Source organism: Rhinolophus ferrumequinum, chromosome 15 (assembly GCF_004115265.2).
Source record: "Rhinolophus ferrumequinum isolate MPI-CBG mRhiFer1 chromosome 15, mRhiFer1_v1.p, whole genome shotgun sequence".
Lineage (NCBI taxonomy): Eukaryota > Metazoa > Chordata > Mammalia > Chiroptera > Rhinolophidae > Rhinolophus > Rhinolophus ferrumequinum.
In genome coordinates this window covers 47475272-47502465 of record NC_046298.1, presented here as the reverse complement: position 1 = coordinate 47502465, position 27194 = coordinate 47475272, and the positions used below count along the sequence as shown (strand labels likewise).

The following is a 27194-nucleotide window of genomic DNA, read 5'->3' as shown; positions in this document are numbered from 1 at the left end:
CATTCTTTGAAAACAACCTTCAAAGAAACACCTGTGATTAGATGGGTTTTCATCTAGATAAGTTGCGGCCTTGTTGATTTTTCTGTATTTTTAAGTAGTAAGACAAGTAAGCCCATCCAGACAACAGAGCTTCAGAGGCACATGGCACTTCTTCCAAAAAATGATGGAAAAATACTATAAACCTATGACTTGCTTGGGTTCTTATTTTAACAAAGAGATCGAGACACTTCACTGGGGATATGGAAGTTCTTCTGTGGGCAACTGGAGCTTAATACTGCTAGTACTTTATAATGCTGGAGCATAATACTGCTAGTATTTAATGTTGCAAGAGCTTAATACTGCCGAAGCTTAATACTGCTAGTACTTAATACTGTAGGAGCTTAATACTGCAGGAGTTTAACACTGCTAGTACTTCATACTGCAGCAGCTTAATATTGCTGGAGCTTAATGCTGTTAGTACTTAATGCTGCTAGTACTTAATGCTGCTGGTACTTCATACTGCTAGAGCTTAATACTGCAGTAGCTTAATATTGCTGGAGCTTAATACTGTTAGTACTTAATACTGCTGGAGCTTGACACTGCTGGTACTTATTACTGTGGCACCTAATACAGATTAAATTTTAGAGGCCAGTAAGGAACACACTTCACAGTTATCACAGGTCAAGAGAGCTGAGGTATTCATATACCACCTCCTGGCAGACGTCTCTTGACGGCTGCTTGCAGATCATGGAGTCCTCAGCACTTGCACAGATGGACAAGGCAGGCTTTTTAGCTGCCTTTCTGGTAAGCACACATCCGTTTGTTTTCTAGTTTCTATAATTTTGTCAACATTTCTTTTCCTATATTAGTTCCTCTCTCTCGCTTTTTTCCTTCTAAGTTTGTGTCCTCTTTGTAAATTCTTTTATTGTCTTTTCATGAGGTTTTGGGAGAAAAGTGTGTATTCCCTCTGCATGTTTACATGAAAGTCCTTACGTATATTTGCCCTTAAATTAATCAGTTCTAAACTCGAAACTTTAGAAGAGCTCATTCTTCTTTAAACTTAGTTTTTCTCATCCCATAGCACCTCACTTAAAATTCCTAAAGGTTAAATTTTAAAAATGTATTTAATAGGGATGGTAAAGGGATTAGAAAGTACATATTAGTAGCCACAATATTGCGACAGGGATATGAAAGACAGTTTGGGGAATATAATCAATAATATTGTGAAGATTTTGTAGGGTGTCAGATGGGCGCTTGTCTTATTAGGGAGACCACTTCATGGACTGTGTAGATGCCTGACCACTGCGTTGTACACCGGAAGCTGAATAATATTGAATGTCAACTATAATTAAATGTATGAAGGTAAGACGTTAAGTTCGCGAACTTTCCACCGTGCACTTAACATGGTGGAAAGTTTGAGAACTTAATTGTCTAAACTTTTCTGTATATATAGTCCCGGGATGTGAAGTACAGCAATAGGTAATAGAGTCAATGGAAATGTAGCAGCTATATATGATGTCAGAGGAGTAATAGATTGGGGGTGGGAGGGGTGTAAATGTCTATTACATTGTTTTGTACACCTGAAACTAATAAAAAATATTTAAAGTGATAAAATTAACTGATATCAAATTCAGTAAATTGAGAAAACACATATAAGCAAAGGAAAAAATATATATGGGCCACAAGTCCACTATTCAGAGAATAATACTTTACAAATACTGGATTACAACCTTCTAGATTTTTCCATGAGCATGTCAGCTCTCATCTATCATCAGGATTCACCATCTATGTTGTCTCTACATTCCCTTAAAATCTCAACCAGATGTGGGACACAGCTTTTCTAGGTTCTCCTGAAGAACCCTTTCTAGCCAAGTGTTAAAGAAGATTTCATAGAAGATATTGAGGGAACAGTTTACATTGTGTCCCCCACAGCAGACAACTGACAGCTCCACCACAGACATTTCTTTTTCCGATTCCTTTCCTGCCACGTTGCCCACAAGGATTCTTTTTCCTTCCCTTTTCTTTACAGGCTGTTATCTCAGTCTCCCAGATTCTGCCTCCCTCCCTGATGCCCCTACAACTTGTCATCTCTGTTACCAGCTCAGTCCCATCTCTGCCTCCAACGTTCCCGGGGGACATAACCCAGAAATTGTAGACATCACTTCCACGCACGTCCCGTTGACTAGAAAGGCCAATAGTTTTGTGTGTGAGAGAAACATAGTTGTTATTCTGATCACCATGAGTCCAGTTGTATTCTGTCACCATGTAGGACAATGGTTATGAAATTCGACCAGCAATTTCTCACATATTTTACATATTTATGAATATGTCTTAGAATTGGCTGTCGAAGGACTGTGCAATCGAAAGACTCTGTGAGTTAAGCCTGTCCAAAGTGATTTGAGAGGGTGTTGCAATAAATAGTCATCATTTCCCTCTTGTGACTGAGAAACAAAAACCGCGAGTATATAAGAGTGGAGGATTGAAAACAGAGCAAAGCTGTTACTGCACATCTGGGAGTCAAGAGAACATTTTGACTTACCACAAACAGCCAAACTGAAAGAAGACCCTTGGAAGAGGCTTGGGAGGACCACCATGAACCCCCCATTCCTGTCCTTGTTCTGTGTGGGTAAGTCTTGGGGGAGGAAGGGAAAGGGCCATTGAAGGTGGTGGTTAATGGAGCTGTGAAGGCAGCTGGAGTTGGTGTGACTTGGGTAGGTAATGGGGCCGGATGCATAAGCAAAGAATAGAAGCTTCCACTTCCTGAATACATATTACCTACACGGAACGTGGTGGGTACTTTCCACACATTTTCCTCTATCTGTTTTCCAAATTCAGTCATTCCTGAACAATGACATTTTGCCATATGTATGTGACACCTATATTCTTTCCTATGTGATAGTCTTCTTCAAATTGCCTCAGGTTTTTGTATTTATCATTTTTATACTCAAGCCTATTTTCAAAGATTTGTAAGACACTTCTATTAACGGGAAATCAGTATCCCTCATCAAAAAAGAACATAGTCGTCAGTGCATAGTCACAGGAGAAATAATACGATTAAGTTCTTTTTTTCCTCCCCCCTTCTTTCTTCCGCCTCCCCCCTCCCCCAAGCCATTGTTCCTCAGTCTAGTTGTGTAGGACACAACTCCCTGACCCATGCTGGTGTTATGAGCCTTGCGCTCCCCCGGGCTGAGGCAGTCGGTTGGCCACTCACAGCAGCTCATGGCAGCTCTCGCCGGCTGCCGGCTGCTCACGCTGGCCACCGGCCACTCATGGCAGCACACAGTAGCCCACGGCAGCACACCGCAGCTCACGCCAACCTCGGGCTGCTCATGGCAGCCCAGGTCCACGGAGAGCCCTTGTTCACAATCTTAGATATAGAGGGCGCAGCTCACTGGCTCATGTGGGAATCGAACTGGTGGCCTTCGGCTTCAGGAGCACGGCGCTCCAACCTCCTGAGCCACCGGGCCGGCCCACGATTAAGTTCTAACAGCTATTGTTGCCTGACTGTAAACACTGAGCCACATTTTTCTCTAGTCTTGTTTCTAAGAGATATGATTGAATGCAAGAAATAGACTGGAGACTATATGCAGCTGTGCTAGTCTTCTGTGTGACCAAGTAGAGACATAACTGAGAAGACAATGACTTCCTCACACAGAGTCAACATTACTTCATCTCATGTCTTTGTACAACCTGAAGTCATGTTACATCTCGTACAAAAAATTCTGCAAAATAATCTGCATCCCCATATTGCCTGCGAGGAATCTGAGATTGATAGTTGACGTGACCCAGAAAGCCACTAAGTGGAGAAGCTGAATTCAAATTCTGGTCGGCGCAGTTCCAAAGACCATAATCTACTGGGCCATACTAGGAAGTTAAAAAGGTCATAATCTGGGGGGATTTGGAGCGGAAATGTATGGAAACCGTGGTAAGGTAAGTGAACAGTGAATCCAGTGATCTTCATAGGTGTTGGCAATCTTTTTACAGAAAGGTAGTCAGATAGTCTCTGTTGCAATTATTAATCATCTGCTAGAATGGCCATCATCAAGAAAACGAGATAACAGGGGCAGCCGGATGGCTCAGTGGGTTAGAGCGTGAGCTCTCAACAACAGGGTTGCCAGTTCAATTCCCTCTATGGGATGGTGGGCTGCGCCCCTTGCAACTAAAGATTGAAAACAGCCACTGGACTTGGATCTGAGCTGTGCCCTCCACAACTAGATTGAAGCATGACTACTTGGAGCTGATGGGCCCTGGAGAAACACACTGCCCCCCAATATTCCTCAATAAAATTTATTAAAAAAAGAAAAGAAAACAAGATAATAAGTTTTGGAGAGACCGTAGATAAAAGGGAACTGCTGGTGGGAATGTAAATGAATGCAGCCACCATAGAAAGCAGTATGGAGGCACCTCAAAAATTTAAAAATAGAACTACCATAGGACCCAGCAACTTCACTAGCAGGTATGTATCTGATGGATATGAAAACACTATCTCGAAGAGATATTGTCATGCAGGGAGTCACGTGGGGTCTTAGATATAGAGGGTCCCGCTCCCCACACAAGAACACAGGACATGGTGAGGCCAAATAGGAACACCCACGGAGCCATAGGTAGGGGAGTCACACCACTATATTCTCGCTGGCGGCTGGGTTGGAGACACAGGAAGCAGGAGCCACACGATCCGCATCCCTCACTGCGCCGCTTGCAGGCTCAGCCACCACCTTCTTGCTAGCCCCCATTTGCTGCTAGCGTAGCCACGGCAGTTATATTAGTGGCCAATGGCTTACTGGTTACAGCTGACGGCCAACTAGCCACAGCTGATGGCCATCCAATCACAGTTGATGGCCATTTACTACCTGCGCCAGCACCTTTCCACGTGAGGCCGAGAGCCTGGAAACTGCTTTTTGGGGCTCTGTCCCCACAGATATCTACACCCTTAAGTTCACTGCAGCATTATTCACAATAACCAAGACATGGAAGCAACCTAAGTGTCCACTGATGGACGAATGGATGAAGAAGACATGGTAAATGGATACATTGGAATATTATTCAGCTAAGAGAAAGATGGAAATCCTGCCATTTGCAACAATGTGGATGGACCTTGAGGGCATTATGCTGAGTGAAATAAGTCAGACAGAGAAAGACCAATATTGTACGTTCTCACTTACATGTGGAATCTAAAAACGTTGACCTCATAGAGACAGAATAAAATGGTGGTTACGAAAGGCTAGAGTGTGTAAGGGGGGTGGGGGGAATGGGGAGATGCTGGTCAAAGGGCACCAGCTATAAGATGAGTATATTCTGAGGTTCTAATGTGTAGGGAGTCAGATGGGCACATGTCTTATTATGGAGACCACTTCATGGACGGTGTAGACGCCTGACCACTGCACTGTACACCTGAAGCTGAAGATGAATAATATTGCATGTCAACTATAATTTTATGTGTGTGTGTGTGTGTGTGTGTGTGTGTGTGTGTGTGTACTCACGGGATTTGGACTACAGCATAGGGAATAGAGTCAATGGAAGTGTAATAGATATATACGATGTCAGCAGGGCAATAGATTGGGGGAGTGGTGTTATCACTTTGTGAGGGGTGAAATGTCTATTACATTGTTTTGTACACCTGAAACTAACTTTAAAAAACTTGTTAAAGAAAAAAATATCTCAGGGCAAAGAAAGGACTACGTTTTATGCCCCTTATCATAGGGTTGGGACCTCCCTACCTCTTTCCTCACTCTCAGTTGCTGTGATGGTTATGGTGTTGTGCTGAGAGGGGAATTCAGGAAATCATTGTTATTTCTGGAGCTTCAGAAATCTTTGCAAATGACTCTCTTTACATAAGGCTTCAACTCAGTCAGTCAACACATATTTATTGAGCACTGTTCTAAGCACTGACGACGCACCCTCTGCCCTTAAGGGCTTAAATTCTAGTATCTCCAGGTATCTTATGACTTTCCCAAGACCATTAGGAATAACAGGGGTCATTAAAATTTAAGTGTTTTTTTCCCAGCCAGATGGTTTTTGTCCCCATTGGTGTCTCTCACACTCTAGAAGCCATGGCACCCAAGGAAGGCATGGGTCCTGTGCCATCTACAATGTTGACACACTCAGGGGACACCTGGGCGACATGCTTAGGGTGATAGAGACCATCAGGAGTCAAGTCTAGTGTCTCTTGTCTTCTCCTCCACAATGAAATCTAGGATATGGTAGAAGAATAAGGTGGACGATGCGGAGAAATGGTTCGGTTCAGGGCAAAATGAAAGGGCCATCCAACATCCTGGGGGCAAGGTGAGGGGAGAGGAATCTGGGATGGGGACATGGGACAATGTGAGAAATGGTAGAGAGACTGTGTGGTAGGCTCCCCAAGGATGTCCACGTCCTGATTCCCGGAGCTGTGAATACGTTCCTTCACATGAGATAACGGATAGAAATAAAGTTGCTAATCAGTCGACCTTAAAGAGATGATCCTGAATTAGCTGGTTGGTCCCAGTGCAATCACAAGGGTCCTTAAAGTAGTAAAGAGAGGAAGAAGAGGATTGCCGGTTTTAAAGATAGAGGAAGAGGCCACAAGCCAAGGGATGCAGGAGCCTCTAGAAGCTGAAAAAGGAAGGGGGATTGGGTTCTCCCTTAGAGTCTTCAGAAACGACTAGCCCTGTTTACACCTTGATTTTAGCTCGTGAAACTCATAGTGTTGGATGCCTCTCACCTACAGAATTGCACGATAACACATTTGTGTTGTTGTAAGCCACAAAGTATGTGGCAATTTGTTACAGCAGCCCTAGGAAACTAACATAAGCTACAAAAAGATGTTGATGCCAATTGTGTTCTCGGGAAAAGCTGGGACTGCTTGTGAATAGGATGATGAGGGGTCTGTCCTCAGAAGAGCCCCCGGGATGGTCCCGCAGGGATCAAAGCAGGGTGAAAGCGTGGGCTCCAGGCAGGAGCTCGTGTCTCACAGACAATTCCTCTGCAGGGCTCTGTGTTGGTCAAGGAGACATAAGAAATGGTGAGTGTTTCTTCAGTTAAACCTTCCTCCATCCTCCACCCCCAAAGGCCCCATTTCCCCTTTCACTTCTTTAAATGGGCTTCCGAGAGCAGTGAGTGAACCAAACCCAGCCCTGGACTCCGCTTCCTTCCAGAGTCACTTCCCAGGCCCTCCATCAGTGCCTGGCCCAGCTCGGTGGTTCCTGCCAACAGCCAAGTGGCACTGCGATGCTCAGCTCCTACCAAGGATGGAAACTTTGTTCTCAGAAAGAACGGACGTCCTGTGAGGTCCATGCCATCTCCTGACTCCCCAGGGGGCCTGGCTGAGTTTCACCTCGCTGATCTAAAAACCAGTAATGCTGGAGAGTACGCCTGTGAATACTACCGAACAGGGAGCTTCCACATACGGTCACCGCCCAGTGATGTCCTTTTACTACTAGTGACAGGTGGGGACAGGGTGCTCAGAATGATGACGGCCCTCCTAGCACAGGGATGAGGGAGGATGAGAGGGCCCAGGGGGTCTCATGTCCAGTGTGGCTGGGGAGGGGGAGATGGACAAAGACAGGAACAGAGTTGGTGACCTTGGCTTCATCCAGGGCTTGCAGGAGGGAAATCTCCTTCCTGGAATCAGAGCACAAAGAGGGTGAGCTCAGGTGTCCATCACTTCCCACACTCCCTGGGACCCCTGCCAGGAGAACAAGGCTGAGGGGGGACCCAAGGCTTCTCCCCACGACCTCACAGCCTTCCTTCTCTTACAGGAGACTTCCAGAAACCTTCCATCCAAGCCCACAAAAGGGGTAAGGTGACCGCAGGAGAAAAGGTGACCCTGAAGTGCCAAGCGCCAGAGTATTTGACTGGGTCTATAAGGTTTGCTCTACTGAAGAAAGGAACTTCAACACCCATAGAGCTCCAGAGTCCAGCAGGATAGGAGACAGACTTCTCCCTTCACAATGTGACAGTCGGTGACACTGGGAACTACAGCTGTGTGTACTTCCAGACCGTGGCTCCTTTCTGGGCCTCAGAGCCCAGTGATCACCTTGCGATCTGGGTGACAGGTAAGGTGTTTGTCATTGGGAGGCCAATAGCTGGGTTATCTGCCAGCTGACTTCTGCCCCCTGAAGTGCATCAGATGGTGGTTCCTTCCCTACAAGACTCTGGAGCTTGGAAAAACCACTTGGGAAAAAGGAAGTTAGGGCCGGCATCCTGTGGAAGAGTGGACAGGATGTTCTGCTGAGATAGTGAGTGTTGAAGGTGGGAAATCACAGAAAAGGAGGCTGGCAAGGGCCTTCCCACCCTAGATGAACAGCTGAGCTCTGAAGAGGAGAGGCTGGGAGGGATTGCTGTGCCTGACCTCACTAGGAAAATAAGATATAACCACAAAGTCACTGCATATCTCCTGGGTGGGGCACCATTCATTTGGACTAAAGTGTGAATGACACCTCCTGGAGTTACTAGAAGGTTCCAGCAAAAAAGCAGAGGAGGAGGGAGAATAACAAAAGGCCCAGGGAATACCAGACTCAGACTTCCAGGAAGATCTGCATTTCATTTTCATTCTCTAACATTCATGTCTTTTAGCTCAACCCAGTGGAGGGTGCATTTTGTTTTTGTTTTTGTTTTTTCCTGCCTAGACGGTTTTTTAAGGGATATTTTTTTAAATTGTGGCAAAAATGCATGACATAAAATTTACCATTTTAACCACGTTTAAGTGCAAAGTTCAGTGGTGGTAAATACATTCACACTGTTGTGCAGCCATAACCACCATTCATCCCCAGAATTCCCGTTTCCCCCAAAATAAGACCTAGCCGGACCATCAGCTTTAATGCGTCTTTTGCAGCAAAAATTAATATAAGTCCCGATATTATATCATATTATATTATATTATAAAGATTCAGCATTATGTTATGCTATTATGTTATGTTATATTATATCATATCATATTATATTAAAGACCTGGTCTTATAATATATTAAAATAAGACTGGGTCTTATATTAATTTTTGCTCCAAACTATGCCTTAGAGCTGATGGTCTGGCTAGGTCTCATTTTCGGGGAAACACGGTCTCTTCATCCTACAAAACTAAAACTGTCCCTGCTATTCTCCCCTCCCCCAGCCCCTGGAACTCATCCTTCTACTTTCTGTCTTTATGAATATGATGACTCTAGGCACACGGTATAAGTGGAATCACACAATATTTGTCTTTTTGTCACTGGCTTATTTCACGTGACATAATGTCTTCAAGGTCCATCCATGCTGTACCATATGTCAGAATTTCCTTCCTTTTTAAGGCTGAGTAATATTCCCTTGTATGGTTGGACCACATTTTGTTCATCAAAACCTGTGAATAATGCTGCTATGAACATGGGTGTGCAAATATTCTTTGAGACCTGCTTTTAATCCTTTTGGATAAATACCCAGAAGTGGGGTTGCTGGATCGTAAGGTAGTTCTAGTTTTAATTTTTTGAGGAACTCCATACCATTTTTTGTAGGGCCATACCAAGTTACAATCCCACCAACAGTGCACGAGAGTTCTGTTTTGTCTTTTTATGAAATTTTACTGGGTTCCATTTGTTTTTAAAAGGGATGTGTTTTGACCCTCTGGACTAGGGCTAGTTTTGAGGACTGAGTTTGCTCAGGGCAAGGAGAGGAAAAGAGGCCAGTAGGAACGAGACATCAGTCCAGGTGGGGGCTGAACTTCCCAGTATTGATATGAGAACTAACTATAACTCCACAGGGTCATAGAAAAATGCCAGAATTTCCCAAAATCACACAGGGCATGGATTTGGGGCTCCTGGGAAACCCCACGATCTTTAGGACAGTAGAGGGTGTGAGCACAGGTTCTGAAGTCAGATGGACCCGAGTTAAAACTACAGCTCTGGCATTTGCTACCTGTGAGGTATGGAGCAAGTCATTTCTTTGTATGCCTCTTTCCAACCTGTAAAGGGGTGGACAGCAATGTATACCTATGGCCCATGCAACTTCTGTGAGAACTAAACACAAGTAACTGATTTTAACTAATGGTTTTGATGATAGTGTCTGTATTAGTTATGGCACTCGATTGCAAGTGACAAAAATCTACCTGGAAGAAGCCTAGAAAAAGTGGGGGAGTACGTTGGTCCACGGAGTTAAAGGGGACAATTCAGAGTGTCCCAACCTGGTACTATTGACATATTGAGCTGGATAATTCTTTTTATGTGTGGGAGCGGGGAGAAAAACTCATCCTGTTCATCAAAGGGAGTTTAGCAGCATCCCTGACCTCTACCTTTCCCCTTTCCAGTTGTGACAACTGAAAATGTCTCTAGACATTGCCACATGTCCCCTGGGAGGCCACATCATGCCTGGTTGGAAACCAGGGGATAACAGACTAGTAGAGTGTGGGAAGGGCATGGATGCCACGGGGGGTCAGGAAACAGAACCACGGACTGGAATTCTGCCCGATTCTTTTCCTCTCTGACACTTGTGTTCTTATTCTTATGTTCGTCTCATTCTCTGTTAGTCTGGACAGACTTCTGTTGGACAGAGGGTATGGCTTTCAAGAGGTGAGTTTTGCAGCTCATAACTTCTACCCCTGGAGAAGGGACTGGCCCTGTGTCCCAGACCCAGTTCAAAACAAACAAACAAGAAAACCTGCTGAAGAGGGACTATGAATGGCCCTGGTCTCTTCATCCTCTGGCTCAATTGTGGGGACACTCCCTGAAGGGTGAGGCGACAAAACCCTTGCTCCATCCAGAGTGACAGGAATGCAGAGGGTGAAATGAGTAGTTCCTAAGGGAAAGAGGGGTGCTCTTCTCTGATGCTATGTTCTGAATGTCTGTCCCCCCAAATTCGTATGTTGAAATCCTAATGCCCAGTGGAAGATATTCGGAGGTGGGGCCTCTGGGAGGTGAGTAGGTCATGAGGGGGGAGCCCCACTGAATGAAATTAGTGCCCTTATAGAAAAGACCCCAGAGAGCGTCCTGTCCCCTCTGCCCTGTGAGGATAGACAGAGAAGTCTACGACGCAGAAGAGGGCCCTCATCTGACCACGCTGGCACTCTGGTCTCTGACTTCCAACTTCCAGAACTGGGAGGAAAACATGTCTTGCTTATAAGCCCCCAGCCTGTGGCATTTGGTTATAGCAGCATGACAGACTAAGGCATCTAACAAGCGGGACATGCTCAGGTGTTTGCTACAGAACTGTAGACCCATAGCCATAGGAGGAAAACTTAAGTCACTAACGCTGGCTTGGAGGCCTTTGGCAAAGAAGGAGAATTTCTCTCTGTACGCCACACTGGGTCCCAGGAGTGAGGCAGTGAATTCGTGTTCTTAGGGACTCCTTTCCTGCATCTATGGCCCATACACTCCATTCTGTCTTCTAGGTCACTGTGAAGGATATTCAATGTCCCCCTCTGGGATAGATAATTGGGAAGAAAGAGAAGACCATTCAAACAACCAGAACCATCTAAACAGGGACCAGGTACCCATCATTTGGCTACGCGGCCCTGTGATCTGGAAGGCTGTGCAGGGAGTCTCGTTTTGTGAATAATTATAACTGTTTGGACTTTGGTTGGGCCCAGTAACTAATAATCCTTTCCCCACTGACTACTTGGTCTCTTTTCCTCAGTTTCCTCATCCGTTAAATGGGGTCGATAGTACTACCTACACAATGGACTCATGGTGAGATTCACCTAAGTCCTTTCCAAACCACGTGTGGTGTATAGCAAATGCCATATAAATATCTGCTCTTATTATCATTACGACCACCCAAAACTTCGCCTCTGAGTTCCCAATCAGCTTTATCAAGAACTGCATTCCCAAGGCTTTCCAGGAAATAGCAGACGAAAGAACATGTGTATGGCCCTCAGGATAATGGTAAATACTCTTATCGTTACAACTAATCATGGATATTAATGATTATTCATTAATCATTAATATTATTAATGGGAAATTATGACATCTAAAGTCTCCCAGGTTCTAGGAAGGCCCGGGGTGTGTGTCCGTCTCTTCAACTCAGTTCAATCGTACATGACAAGGTCAAGCACAGATGAGATGGTCTTTTCAACCCACAGGCAAAGTGGGAAGAAGAAAGACATAGAACGTGGTCTTCGTTCTCCATAGGAGGAGGAACTTTTAAATAGTTTTGGGTTTTTCAACAACCGATGATTAATTGTCTCCCCCCCATCCTTCTATTTATTCTTGGCAGATGAGAAACCTTCTGCATTTCTGACTCGATGGTCATAATTATTGCTGCATTTGACACGGATACGCTGATATAACAGGTGACCTGGAATGACCCAGGTAGCTGCTGTCAAACTCAGTCTAAACCTTTCCTGTCTTCCTTCAGCCGCTGCCCAAATCCTGGCAACTGTTGCCAAGGGCCACAGGCTGCGGAAGAGAGGAGAGTGTCCCTGGGGTAGATGACTAGATGCAGGTGCACTGATACGCACAAGTACCGAAAACAGGCCAAGAGTTCCCCTTTGGGTTTCACCAGAGCCTTTCACAAACCCCTTAGTTTCACACAGCTGCTATAAAACCAGAATTCTGAACATGTTGCTATACCAGCGTTTTGAACTTGAGGAGACATGAGGGTCATCTGATTGACCAAGAGCAAGGCGGGTGGCAGTAATCCTGACAGAAGGAAAGAGGAGTAACTGACCTCAGCTTGGGGGGCCATTTTGCCACTCGGAGACATATGTCTGGAGACATTTTTGGTGGTCACAACTGGTGATGGGGGATGCTCCTCGCATCTAGGAGGTAGAGACCAGAGATGCTGCAAAACATCTTATGATGCACAGGACACCTTCCCCACAAAGAATTATCCAGCCCCAAAGGTCAACAGTGCAAAAGTTGAAAAATTCTGCTGTAGACCCAGGATCTGGTTTCCTTTCAGAGACTAAAGTTCTTGGCAGGGATTTTGGGGATGGAGAACATACTCTCCTCCCATCCCTGGAGTCTCCAATTACTTAAAATACGTGCCCCAAACCAGTAACTAGTGAAGAACTATTTCTCACCTAACTTGGCATCATCCATCTTCCTTTAAGGTCACCTATGTATTTTCCCCCTTTATTCCACATTTGGATTTGTCTCCAGTTTTTCAGTCTGATTTCGGCAGAGCCAGGCCCCAGGACGGTTTATGGGTTATTCATTATTTCTGAACTTTGAACAAGTTCACTGTGGCCTCTGGTTCTGCAGAAAGTGGACTGCAGCTGGGGAGGGCTGAGTTGACTGGAGAAGGTTGTGATAAATAGCATCCCACTTCCTGATGGGTGGCTATGAGATGGAAGCTAAGCTTCGTAGGACAGAGGAGTGAAGAACCGGAGGTGACGGCACAGGGAGTTGAGGAAATCTGTGGTCAGGGGCGGCGTAGATTGTGAAGTTCCTGCAGCTGTTTCCTCCTTTGAAATACAGAGCTCGGGGTGGGGGTGGGAGATCTTCGGATGTCTCAGGGCCCTCTTCTTCTGCTCTGGTCAATTCAGAGGCGGGGGGTCCGTGGGTGGGAGGCACCACAGTTGTGGTGAAACAACGAAGCGTGAGTGGTGTGGTGAGTGTCCCAACAGCAGGGCTAACAAAGCCTGTGGTCCCAACCACACTCTGCTACCCACAGGCGTGTGACCCTGTGCACATCACGTAACCTCTTTGAGCTTTACTTTGCTTATCTGTAAAAAAAAGACACACACACACACACAAAAAAAACCCACCAAACAAAACCCACTCTTGCTGTAGCCTAACCTCTCTGTGCAATGGGATTACAAAACAGCTACGTGGCTACAGGCAAGAGGAAAGGTTAGGTGTATGAGTAGACACTCAATACACGTTAGTTTGGGTTATCACTACGTTGCCCCCAGAAGCCCTACAGAAAACGGGCAGGCTGCTCCATTCACCCTGGGAACCACAGCCATATCTGATTTAAGAGCATTCTGTCTACCTGTATTAGCCTGGATTCTCCAGAGAAACACGACCAATAGGAGAGATATACAGGTCTCCTGTTATATATTCATATATAAATATATAGAGATGGTCTTGATGATAATTACCGTAATATATAACATACACCCTATATACTATTATAATATAATATTATAATACAGACCATACCATATATGTAAGAATTTCCTTTCTTTGGAGAAATTTGAAAAACACTACCTAATAGACTAGAGATAATAAAATAACAGCTAGTCATGCATCACCACCTGGAATTGCCTTCTTCACATTTAGGTATATTTGCTCCACGTTCTTTTCTTTCCACAAATAGAGATTAAAAAGGGAGTCCGCTTTTCTTCCCCACGTTGTTCCCATTATCTCGCCTCCCCCAGTAGAAACTTGCACCCTAAACCTGGTGCCATCAGTTGTGTGCATGTTTTTATACATTTACTATCGCTTTGTAAATAATATACAGAGTTTGAAATTGTACAGCAATGGTATACTACTGTGATTCTCGTTCTGTGACTTTATCTTTTTAAGCCAGGGATTCTCTTCTAGAAGAGACCGAGTCTTCCAACAGAGCAGGAACAACACTAGGTAAGAGAAGACAGCTGCCCGGGACAGGGTCATACAAACACAGGATGGGGCTCCCTTGTGACAGCAAGACATCCATTGCCAGCAACGTCCTCACGATGTTTGTCTGTATTTTGGTGACACCGGAAGACTGTGGTTCCCTGCAACGTCTTCTGAGGTGGAGTCGGAGTCTGGGCTCTGCCTACTCAGTAGCTGGGTGACTTTGGAAATCTTTCTTCCACTCTCTGACCCTCAGCTTGTGCATCTATAAAATGGGCATCCTTCTAAGTCTCTTCCGGGATACCTGTAAGTAGGAGAGAGATGTAGTTCGTCTCCAGCACATCACAGGAACCCAATTAGTGGTAGACAGGTAGGCAATAGAACAAGTCTTGGGAAACCAACTGGCCCTCTTACCTGCTCTCCTCTCCAGGGACCACTGAAATCATCCTCATCGGCATCTTCACCTTACTCTTCCTCAGTTTCGCAGCCTTCCTCATCTACAGATACTCCTGCTGTGGTGAGTTCAGGAGAACAGTGGCTGGGGCAAGTGGGAGAAACACAATGTGGAAGGTAACACCATGAGGTGGATCCATCCTCTTCTCTTTCTTTACCCCCAGGGGCAGCTCCTGACAAGATGACTAAAAGGTAGACCACTCAGAGGATCCTATCAGCCAACACTTACCTCTTCCTCCATCGTCTCCAGAACTACTGACCCTTCTGTCTTGCCTCCACCTGTTCTGTGCTCCAGACCAGCTCCAATGACCACCCCAAGTCTCTCTTTTCACAACCACTCCACTTCTCACTTGATGTCCTTTCCTTGCATTCTTTCCTCATGCAGCACACTGCTCCCAGCCACTTCCTCTTGCTTGGCTCTCAAGACCCTCCTGAGCATCGATAACCTGGAGACTCGAGGGTTGAACATCAAGCTGGGAGGAGGTGGAGAGACATGAGTTTCCATGTGAACCTGTTTTGCATCTCACCTCCACCTACACAAAGGACCTTGATTTCTCTCCAGCTTCCCTGATCCCCAATGCTTCATTCTGTTTCTCTCTCAGCTCCCGCTCTTCTAAGAAACCTGAAGAAGTGGTGACAGGTAATCAACCCTGGATAGAAAGTGGTGGTGGGGGGAATCCTTGTGTGCATGTGTTTGTGTGTAGGAGCATGTGATGCACGCGTGTGGTGTGTGCACACGTGGGCGGTCTGTGTGCATCTGAGCGCACATGTAGGTGTGCAGGTGTGTACATATGCACGTATGGTGTGTGTATGTGCTGTTTGCACACAGTGTGTGGTTTCCATGTTTGTGTGCATGTGAGTATAAGTGTATGTGAGTGTGCACGTGTGTGTGAGTATTGCATGTATATATGCACTGGTGTGTGCACACGTGTCAGTATGCATGAGCATGTGTGCATGCATGCGTGTGAGTATGCATTTGTGTGCAAGCTCATGTGCACAGTGTGTGTGTGTGTGTGTGTGTGTGTGTGTGTGTGTAAACCTGACCCCTGGAGCCTAGGGTGAAATGATGGCAGAAAGTTCTCCCTTCCAGATGCGTATCCAGCTGTGAAGAGCTGCTCTCCTGCCCTGGTGAGTTTCCAGTATGGCCCCCTCCCTCATTCTCTAGTTTTGTCAATGGTTTGGGCCTCTGCTTTCATCTGCCCCAACCCTTCCCCTACATTTTGGGAGAATCTGGTCTGAACCCGTCTATGCCTTCTTTGGCTGTGGGACCTTCATCCCAGGATTCCTCCTTCCTGAGGATACTTCCGTCTGTAAATGGAGTGAACACCTCCTTCTTTATAGGATTAATTGGATGGCTTAATGAGCTCACAGCCATAGAAATATCAGTGGGGCTGCAGCTATGGCATAACTACTCAGTACCTTGAAGCTATTGTTATTATAACGGCCTGTGGGCCCCCAGGCAAGTGCCATTCCCACCCTGATCCTCAGTTTCCTCATCTGGACAATGGGGATATTTCACCTCTCGGTGAGAACATGGTAAGGTCCCTCCGTAAAGCACCTACCACACTGTATACCATATAGCATCAGTCATCAGTACCAGTATTAGTAGTAACTCTTATTTTTTTCCCTTAATAATTCAGTTTTTAAAATTGTAGCAAAATAAACATAAAACACCATTTTAACATGTACGATCAGCGCCATTTAGCACACTGCCAATGTTGTGTTGTGCAACAATCACCGTTGTCTAGTTCCAGAACATTTCCATCACCCCAAAAGGAGCCCCTACGTCTTTTCAGCAGTCCCTCCCCACTCTCCTCCCCCAGGCCCTGGCAGTAACCAATCTGTTTTCCATCCCAAAGGATTTACTGGATGTTTCCTGCCAACACTTACTTTGGTGCTGTTTGTATGAATTATCGATTCTTACCAAATCATCCCCAAATGTAATGGCCTAGAGCAACATTTATTATCTCACAAGCCGGTAGGTCAGGATCTGGGTGTGGCTAGGCTGCGTCCTGTCACTCGAGGTCTCACTGGGCTGTGCCTAAGGTGCTGGCCGGGGCTGCAGAGGGCTTGCCTAGGAGAGGATCTGCTTCCACACTCACTCAGCTGGCTGTCGGCAGGAGTCAGTCCCTTGCTGGCTGTGTGCCGGAGACCACGCTGGCTACACGGCCTCCCCACACGGCAGCTCGTAACACAGCAGCTGGCTTCATCATATCATGCATGGCAGCAGGCGGGGTCTCCTGTCCTGCTCCACACATAAGCGCGCAGGACATGGTGAGGCCAAAAGGGAACACTCACGGAGCCATAGATAGGGGAGTCATACCACTATAGTCTCACTGTCGGCTGGGTTGGAGACACAGGACGCAGGAGCCACACTGTCTACAACCCGCCGTCCTTACAGCAATCCGCCTCTTGCTAGCTCAGCCACTATCTTCTTGCTAGCCCCCATTTTCTGCTAGAGTAGCCACAGCAGTTATATTAGTGGCCAGTGGCTCACTGGTTACAGCTGACGGCCAACTAGCCACAGCTGGTGGCCATCCAGTCACAGTTGATGGCCATTTACTACCCGAGACAACACCTTTCCACGTGAGGCCGAGAGCCTGGAAACTGCACTCCTGGCTCTCTCCACAATCGGTGTGAGCGAGCGAGGGGACAGCAGAGAAGTGGGCATTAGTCTTTCATGACCCTGTCTTGGTCATGATGGTCCACATTTTCTTCTGTGGCTTTTTTTTTGTGTTTTTTTTTTTTTTGCTATATTCCTTGGATAGACGTAAGACACAGGTCCAGCCAACTCTCAAGAGGGGAGGGGACCTCACAGAGACTTGAGGAGTAGGAGGCTCTGGGGAGGTCCGCCTGGAAAGCTGTCCACCACACTGTTACTAGGACTGTTCAGTCCTCACTGTGACATCGTCCTCCCTAAAAGACTTTTTTCTTTTTCCTGCATCATGAGGGTACTGCTAGGGCATCTGGAGCTAGACTTCTTCATTTCCAAAACTCATGACTGGTTTTGTGAATATCTGTCTCTCACTGTGGTGTGGGTAGTGAATACTCGTGACAATGCTGGAGCTTTTGGGGGTTGGAAAAGGAGAGGATAACAGGGGGCGTTTAAGATGAATCACAAGATATCATGTTAAGATCCGGAATTGTCCCCCTCAGACAGACAGAGAACCCGCACAATAATGCAAGTCACACAGCGAGGTTTATTACCAGCCGGCTGGGGTCCCCGTCTCTGCCCGACGCAGCGGGTTTTTAACAAGGACCCCAAACACTTAAAGCCAAGGGGTTATATAGCATTTTCAAGGCCTTCCATAGCTTCTGAGAGTACAAGATAAACTTACAGGACTTACATAGTTTCAAAGAGTATAAGATTTACTGCAGGACAAGGAGACCAGGAGTATAAGATAAGCTACAGGACTTCTAGTCGCCATGCTGCAACTGCCCACATCCTGGAATTTTATAATTATGTTGTTTCAGGCTAGGGGCTGTTAACCCTGACCTGAAGATAGCAGTTCTCATGCTAACAGTCTCTTACATGCTAACAGTCTCTTACATTTCCCCCCTGTGTGTTGTTCATAATGAGGAATCTTGCTCATGTACGGGCCAGCCGTAGAGGTCCTCACGGGTGGGCACTGTCTCATACTGTTGTCTTAGGACCATGAGCTGGACAGTATTAACACGATCTTTTACAAAATTAATAAGCTTGTTTAATATGCAAGGGCCCAAGGTTAGAATAAGCACAAGCAAGATAATTGGGCCCACTAAGGTAGATACTAAGGTGGTGAGCCAAGGAGATCTGTTAAACCAAGCCTCAAACCAGTTCTCCTGAGCTTCCCTTTCCCGTTTTCTCTTAGCTAACCCTTCTCTCACCTTTGCCATGGATTCTTTTACCACACCAGTATGGTCAGCATAAAAACAACATTCCTCCCCCAGCGCGGCACACAGTCCCCCTTGTTGGAGGAACAACAAATCAAGTCCTCTTCTATTCTGGAGTACTACCTCGGATAGAGAGGTGAGCGACTTCTCTAAATGACTAATCGAGGTTTCCAACCTTTCTATGTCCTCATCTATGGCCGCCCTTAGGGAGGTCATTCCTGATTGTTGAGTAGCCAGGGAAGCTATGCCGGTCCCAGCTCCGGCTATTCCCAAACTGAACAGGGTGGCAATGGTTAGTGCGGTGATGGGCTCTCTTTTACTTCTCATACTTGTGTCACCATCCCAATGCGAATACATACTCTCCTCAGGGTGATAGAGGATGCGGGGCAGCACAGTTACTAGGACACAGAATTCATTGACGGCATTAAAGACCGAGGTAGATAAGCACGGGGTGAGGCCAGTCTTTGAACATATCCAACATCCATCAGTTCTGGGGATTAACCACTTAGTGTCACTTTTCCAACTAGGGGAGCTGTCTATGGAGGCACATAAACTTTGTTTAGCCTGGGGCACCTTCCCTAGACAGGTCCCATTGCCGCTCACTAGTTGCATGGTGAAGCCAATTTTACGATTTCCCCATGAACACTGAGAAGGGTTCTTACCGTTAGAGGCGTTGTAAGTGGCATTAAGTCCTATTGCCTCATAGAACGGGGGCTTTATATCATAGCACAGCCAACAGGAGGTTGTGAGGTTAGGACTGGTGGCATTAAGGGTCTCGTATACAGTGCGCACCAGTTTCCGCAATGAGTCTTCGGTTGGCTGCGTAGCAGGCGTCAAAGGAGTTACAGAGGTCTTTGGCTGGGTTCCCGCAGTCCCTCCTGCAGTGTTTTTATCCCTTGATATACCTGGGTTCTTGGTAGGGACGAGAGGGGCCAGCACCTTATTTGGACACACCTGAGTGCTGATCATTTCCACCGATAGTCGAATAGTTAGGAGACCGCCGGGGTGGGGACCTATCCATGCCCAACGGCCTATATCTAATTGGAACCCCCAAGTTAATCCTGATAACCAACCACGCTCTCTTCGCGCCACGTCTTGGTTAAACTGGACACGTACCTGGGGCACCCGGTTGTGGGGGTCCCTAAAGGAGAATTTAACTAGATCCCTGTTCCCAACGTCCCACTGTCGGGGCCCGTCATAGGAGGTGACACAACTCCAACTACCACAATAGTAGCGGTCTGGGCCGCCACAGGTTTTCCAATTGTTTCTTAGGTTCCCTGGGCAGGCCCAAAACCCTTGTGCACTATGTCCTTGAGAGGTGTCAATTACAGCCCGCTTGGACCTGACTGAGTAGTCATACTGCCGTCCACGTTTAGTGCCGAAAATGTCACGCAGGTCGAAAAACAAGTCTGGCCACCACGTATTGATGGGGGCAGTATGTGTGGTGCTATTAAGGGTTGTTTGGGTCTGTCCATCTGTTAGGGTCCATGTTAGCTTATGGGGTTGGTGTGGGTTGATCCCCGCGTGGCTCTTCTCCCAGATGTTGAGCAGAGTTAGGGCTAGCAGCCATTCCATCGTTAGCTGAGGCAGGGGGCTTGACGCTTCCCCGAGGTCGGGAGAGCTGCAGCTTCAGAGGGTTATCAGGGTGTCGCCGTACGATCCACTCCTTAGCTTGCGTCTTCTCCAGCTGGCTGGCTCGGCGCACGTGAGAGTGATGGACCCAAGGCCCAATGCCGTCAACCTTTAAGGCAGTGGGGGTAACCAGAATAACCACATAAGGACCTTTCCATCTTTCCTCCAGTGTCCGGGACCTGTGTCTCCTTACCCATACCCAATCCCCTGGAACGATGCCATGTTCCGGGTTCGGGGTGTCCTTAATTTCATACAGGGAACTCACTAGGGGCCATATCTCATGTTGGACCCCTTGTAGGGCCTTTAAACTGGCCAGATAACTTGGGGCCACATTGGGGTCATGATCTGGTAGAGTACGAACAATAATGGGGGGTGGTGCCCCATACAGAATTTCGAAAGGTGTCAAACCATGTACATATGGTGAGTTCCGGACCCGGAAGATGGCATAGGGTAAGAGGGTCACCCAGTCCCCGCCAGTCTCGATGGCTAGTTTGGACAAGGTCTCCTTTAGAGTCCGATTCATTCTCTCTACCTGCCCTGAGCTCTGGGGATTATATTCACAATGTAACTTCCAATTGATCCCTATCGCTCGGGCTAGTCCCTGTAGGACGTTACTGATGAAAGCTGGGCCGTTATCGGAGCCTAAAACCTCAGGAACCCCATATCTGGGAATAATTTCTTCTAGTAATGCCTTAGCAACCACTTGGGCAGTCTCCCGTTTCGTGGGGAAGGCTTCCACCCAGCCCGAAAATGTGTCAACCATTACTAGCAAGTACTTATACCCATACCTCCCAGGCTTTACCTCAGTAAAGTCCACTTCCCAACTCCGTCCCGGCGCTCTTCCCCGTACCCTCGTACCTGTATGTTGGGGTCCTTTCCTACTGGGTCTCATAGCCTGGCACCCAATGCACTGATCTACAATCTCTTGAATCTGAGCCGCTTGTCGGGGAAACCGGAGGCGGGCGGACTCGAGAATTGTCAGCAACTTCTTTTTTCCTAAGTGGGTGGCTTGATGCAGGTTGGAGAGAAGAAACAGTCCTAGCTGTGCCGGCAGTATCAATCTTCCTTCTGTATCCCGATGCCACCCCTGCTGATCAGATTCCGGGCAGTGGTGGTTCTGGATCCATCGCAGGTCTTCTGGAGTGTAGTCAGGTCGCGGGGGCAGGCGAGGGAGCTCAGGTGTGGGCAGGGTGAGTGCTAAAGCTGATGAAGCTACTGCCACTGCCTTGGCGGCTTCATCCGCTCGCCGGTTTCCTTCAGCTTCCGGGGTCTGGGCAGACTGGTGCCCAGGGACGTGGACAACTGCGACTGCCCGGGGCATTTGCACAGCCAACAGCAGTCTTCGTACCTCAGGAAGATTGCGCAGAGTCTTTCCTTCCGCTGTAACAAAGCCTCTTTCCCGGTAGATAGCGCCATGCACATGGACAGTGCCAAAGGCGTAGCGGCTATCGGTGTAGACAGTCACTCGTCTCCCTTCGGCCCGTTCCAGCGCCTCCACCAGCGCCATCAGTTCGGCCTTCTGTGCTGATGTCCCCGGGGAAAGCGAGGCATTCCAAATGATGTTTCCCCCTTGGTCTACCACCGCTGCGCCTGCCCTCCGCACACCATCTATAACGAAGCTGCTTCCATCAGTGTACCATACCAACTCACTGTTGGGTAGTGTGGCGTCCTGGAGGTCGGGGCGCACCTGGGTGACTTCTGCCATGATCTCTTGGCAGTCATGCAGGGGAGCTCTCATATCCGGGGTCGGCAGCAGGGTGGCTGGATTCAGAGCGGTGGGTTCAGCGAAGATGATCCGGGGTGCATCTAGCAAGAGTCCTTGGTAATGTGTTAGTCGGGCATTAGTCATCCACCTACCAGGGGGGTATTTCAGGACCCCCTCGATCGCATGGGGGGTCACTACCTTCAGATGTTGCCCAAAAGTGAGTTTATCAGCATCCGTCACCATTAGGGCTACTGCCGCAATGATCCTTAAGCACGGGGGCCATCCTGCTGCAACTGGATCTAGCTTCTTGGATAAATAGGCAACCGGGCGTTTCCAGGGCCCCAGACGCTGCATTAGCACCCCTTTCGCTATTCCTCTCCTCTCATCAACAAAGAGAGTGAAGGGCTTCAGGGGGTCTGGCAATGCCAGAGCCGGGGCTCTTAGGAGAGCGACCTTGAGTTCATCGTAGGCCTTCTGTTGGTCTGACCCCCAGGCCCAAGGGACCTTATCCTTGGTTGCCTCATACAGAGGTTTTGCTATTTCAGCATACCCCAAAATCCACAGCCGGCAGTAGCCTGTCGTCCCTAAAAACTCACAGACCTCTCGTGCTGAGGTCGGGACTGGAAGTCTAAGAATAGTCTCTTTCATGGCCTCTGTCAGCCATCTGGCTCCTTCTTTTAGTTTATACCCCAGGTAGGTGACTGTTTGCCTGCATATTTGAGCCTTCTTTGCACTGGCCCGATAGCCCAACTGCCCCAGCTCCTGGAGGAGGTCTCCAGTGGCCTGTCGGCATTCAGCTTCGGAGGGGGCCGCCAGAAGCAAGTCATCTACGTACTGCAGGAGCGTAACTGAATTATGGCTCTGGCGAAACGAGTCCAAATCCTGATTTAGGGCTTCATTAAACAGAGTTGGAGAGTTTTTGAAGCCTTGCGGTAGTCTAGTCCAGGTCAGCTGCCCGGGGGTTCCCGTATTGCCATCATTCCATTCGAAGGCAAAAATGTGTTGGCTGCTGGGTGCCAGGGCTATGCTAAAAAACGCATCCTTTAGGTCTAAGGTAGTATACCAGACATGTGAAGGGGGCAAGTGACTTAGTAAGGTATAAGGGTTGGGGACCGTGGGATGGATGTCTTCAACCCTCTTATTTACTTCCCTCAAGTCTTGGACTGGCCTATAATCTTTTCCCCCCGGTTTCTTAACGGGGAGAAGTGGGGTGTTCCAGGCAGAATGGCAAGGTTTCAGTATTCCAGCTTCCAGTAAACGGTTAATGTGCGGGGCAATCCCTTTCCGCGCCTCTGCAGACATGGGGTACTGGCGGATCCGGATAGGCTGGGCTGAGGCTTTAAGTTCCACCACTACTGGTGCTCGGCGGGCCGCCCGGCCCACACCCGCTATTTCCGCCCACGCCTGAGGGTATGTTTTAAGCCAATAATCCATATCACGGGGCCATTCTGTAGAGGGAGGGTTGTAGGGGTTGTCCTGCAGGGCGAACAGGCGATGTTCATCCACAAGAGACAGGGTCAAAATGTGGAGGGGCTGTCCTTGGCCATCCAATAGCTTAATGCCATCCGGCTCAAAATGGATCTGAGCCCTGATCTTAGTCAGGAGATCGCGCCCCAGTAAGGGGGCAGGGCATTCAGGGATAACTAGGAAGGAGTGGGTCACTTGGTGGCGGCCTAAGTCTACTTGGCGCCTACTAGTCCACCGATAAGCCTTGGACCCAGTTGCCCCTTGCACCAAACTGGTTTTCTGAGATAAGGGCTCTGTGGGCTTATTCAAAACTGAGTACTGGGCTCCTGTGTCTACCAGGAATCCTACTGGCTTCCCCTCCACATACGCAGTTACCCAAGACTCGGGGAGGGGATCCGAGTCCCGTCTCCCCTAGTCACTCTCCATCCCCGCCAGCAGGACCCGTGCGTCTTGCCCTGTTTGGCCCTGGCGCTTGGGGCACTCCCTCTTCCAATGTCCATACTCTTTGCAGTTTGCACACTGTCCCCTATCCAGTCGGGGCCGCGGTCTCCACGGTCGGGCTGGTCCGGCCGGACTCGGTCCCACCCTGACTGTGCTTTGCACGCCTGCCAACAAGATCTTGGCCATCTCCCTCTGCTGCCTCCTGTTCTCCCTACTCTGATGCTCTCTGTCTTCCTTCCTGATTCGTTCCTGTAATTCCTGATTTTCTTTTCTAATTCTATCCTCCCTTTCTTCGGGAGTCTCTCGAGTGTTGAAGACTCTCTCCGCTACTTTCATTAAATCCCGGATAGACATTTCTCCCAGTCCCTCCTGTTTGTACAATTTCTTCCTAATATCTGGGGCAGCCTGGTTTATAAAGGACATAATTACAGCCGACTGGTTTTCCTCTGCCAGGGGGTCCAACGGGGTGTACTGTCTGTAAGCATCATAGAGGCGTTCTAAAAACACGGCCGGGCTTTCATTATCCCCTTGCATTATAGCTTTTACCTTGGCCAAATTGGTGGGGCGGCGTGCCGCCGCTCGGAGACCTGCCATAAGAGTCTGGCGGTAGACTCGGAGACGCTCCCTACCTTCTGCGTTCCCAAAGTCCCAATCCGGTCTATTCAGGGGAAAGCGCTCGTCTATCAGGTTCGGCAAGGTCGTCGGCCGCCCGTTGTCGCCGGGGACATTTTTTCTGGCCTCGGTGAGGATTCGCTCGCGCTCCTCGGTGGTGAATAAGGTCTTAAGAAGCTGCTGGCAATCATCCCAAGTGGGACTGTGTGTGTGCATGACAGACTCGAACAGGTCAGTTAGGCCTTTCGGGTCCTCAGAAAAAGGAGGGTTTTGAGCCTTCCAGTTGTACAGATCACTGCTAGAAAAAGGCCAGTACTGGTATGCTCGCTCCCCATCTGGACCAGTTCCTCCTAGTGCTCGCACGGGGAGAATCGGCGCCCCAGCGGAGGTGGAGGAGGACGGTTCCTCCTCTGGGGTCTCTTCCCGGCGTCTGCGAGGCCTCAATCCCCTCGCCGGCCCTTGAGCTGGGGCAGGGGAACCCGGGGGAGGGGGAGCCATTGGGGAGGCGGTAGAGTGAGGCAGCTCGGAAGGAGCGGCAGCCTCAGGCGGGAGCGGCGCCATCGGGCTGGGCGCGCGCCGCGGCTGGAGCGGCGCCACCGGAGCGTAAGGAGGGGGGGTCTCTTCCAGATCTAGGTCTATCAGGGAGGGGTATATGTCTGACCCCTCCTGAAGGATGGGTCCCTGGGTCGGCTTCTCCGGGGGTTTCGGGCCGGCCGTGGGCACTGCCGACTGGCGGGAGGGTCCCGAAACGATCAGGACTTTAAGGGGGAGGGGGGGATCTTCTGGCTTGTCGGGGATAAAGGGCTTAAGCCAGGAGGGAGGACTCTCTACTAAGGCTTGCCACATCAAAATATAGGGATATTGGTCCGGATGGCGCCGATTAATAATATCTCGGACCTTCTTAATAATGTCTAGGGAAAAAGTTCCCTGGGGGGGCCAGCCCACATTAAAAGTAGGCCATTCTGCAGAGCAGAATGTATCAAACTTACCTTTCTTCACTTCCACACCATGATTACGAGCCTTGGCGCGGATTTCAGGAAAGTGGTTCAGGAGCAGGGTCTTAGGTGTTACCTGAACCTGTCCCATAATTGTCACAAAGAGAAACCAAGAAAAGGCAAAAGAAAGGACAAAAGACACAGTGCCAGCAAATACACAACTTCGCACGGGACTCTTCAACACCCACCGGCCGGTCAACCACACCACATCCACAGGCGCCGTTTCAATCACACCAGTCTCACCACGCTCAAGATCCTTACCTAGGGCCCGTCCAAACGGCGTCCACTGTGGACGTCGCTGGGCCACCTTCTCGTCGGGGACGTCTCCCACGACTTCAAGTAACGAAGCCTCCAGGGTCGTAACCCGCACTTTCCTTCCCGTGAGAATTCTCAACTGCGACCGGGCAGAGACCTGTTTCAGTCTCTCCGGTCGAGGACCTGTTTCAGTCCTCCCCTGTTTGGGACCGGGCAGAGACCTGTTTCAGTCTCTCCGGTCGAGGACCTGTTTCAGTCCTCCCCTGTTTGGGACCGGGCAGAGACCTGTTTCAGTCTCTCCGGTCGAGGACCTGTTTCAGTCCTCCCCTATTGGAGGTGGCCAAACCTCCTTCCGCGGTTCCCTATGTAAACCTCGGTATCGGGAGTTGTCTGTTCCCCTGAGGGGGGGCATCCCGGACGAGCCCCCAAATGTTAAGATCCGGAATTGTCCCCCTCAGACAGACAGAGAACCCGCACAATAATGCAAGTCACACAGCGAGGTTTATTACCAGCCGGCTGGGGTCCCCGTCTCTGCCCGACGCAGCGGGTTTTTAACAAGGACCCCAAACACTTAAAGCCAAGGGGTTATATAGCATTTTCAAGGCCTTCCATAGCTTCTGAGAGTACAAGATAAACTTACAGGACTTACATAGTTTCAAAGAGTATAAGATTTACTACAGGACAAGGAGACCAGGAGTATAAGATAAGCTACAGGACTTGCATAGCTTCAAAGAGTATAAGATTTACTGCAGGACAAGGAGACCAGGAGTATAAGATAAGCTACAGGACTTCTAGTCGCCATGCTGCAACTGCCCACATCCTGGAATTTTATAATTATGTTGTTTCAGGCTAGGGGCTGTTAACCCTGACCTGAAGATAGCAGTTCTCATGCTAACAGTCTCTTACATGCTAACAGTCTCTTACAATCATTGCAAGCCTCAGTTCAAACATCAACTCATCAGAAAGGTCTGTCAACTCTCCCTAGAAGAGTTGATCCACCTCTCCCTTCTTACCTTCAGGAGGAAGGAGCTCAGCTGTCAAGAGCTGAAGAACCTCATGGAGTGACGTATGCTGAGCTGAACACCAGAGCCCTGAGTGAGGGCCCTGCTAGCCAGGTGAAGCAGCCTCTGGAGACCTGTGTGTACTCAGCCCTCAAGACGTAGCCAGGAGAAGGACTGCAGCCAGGAAGAACCTCTGACAAGGGAGTGGGTGATTGTGGGGAGCCATAATTTCTTGTTATTCTGTAGCCTTGCAGACTGGCTCAGTTTATGGTTAACTTGTTTTAGCTCTTAAGGCATTGTCTCTGCCTACACCTGGAGGGTGCTTGCAAGCTGC

General features: G+C 48.4%; 1 protein-coding gene and 1 long non-coding RNA gene across 2 annotated transcripts; one reads left to right on the top strand and one right to left on the bottom strand.

Moving 5' to 3' along the window:
• The first annotated feature begins 2432 nt into the window (after positions 1-2432).
• On the top strand, positions 2433-27194 carry LOC117035275 (T-cell-interacting, activating receptor on myeloid cells protein 1-like). Its single transcript, XM_033129132.1, is given in 10 exon segments — positions 2433-2605; positions 6947-6979; positions 7113-7403; positions 7716-8012; positions 14394-14450; positions 14857-14943; positions 15044-15071; positions 15482-15519; positions 15970-16007; positions 26879-27194. Coding segments are annotated over 10 exon segments (1047 nt in total). The 5' UTR covers positions 2433-2571; the 3' UTR covers positions 27023-27194.
• Positions 13443-15473, bottom strand: LOC117035276 (uncharacterized). Its single transcript, XR_004425192.1, has 3 exons — positions 15109-15473; positions 14841-14964; positions 13443-14730 (listed from the first exon to the last, which is right to left on the bottom strand). It is a non-coding gene; the product is annotated as an uncharacterized LOC117035276 (long non-coding RNA).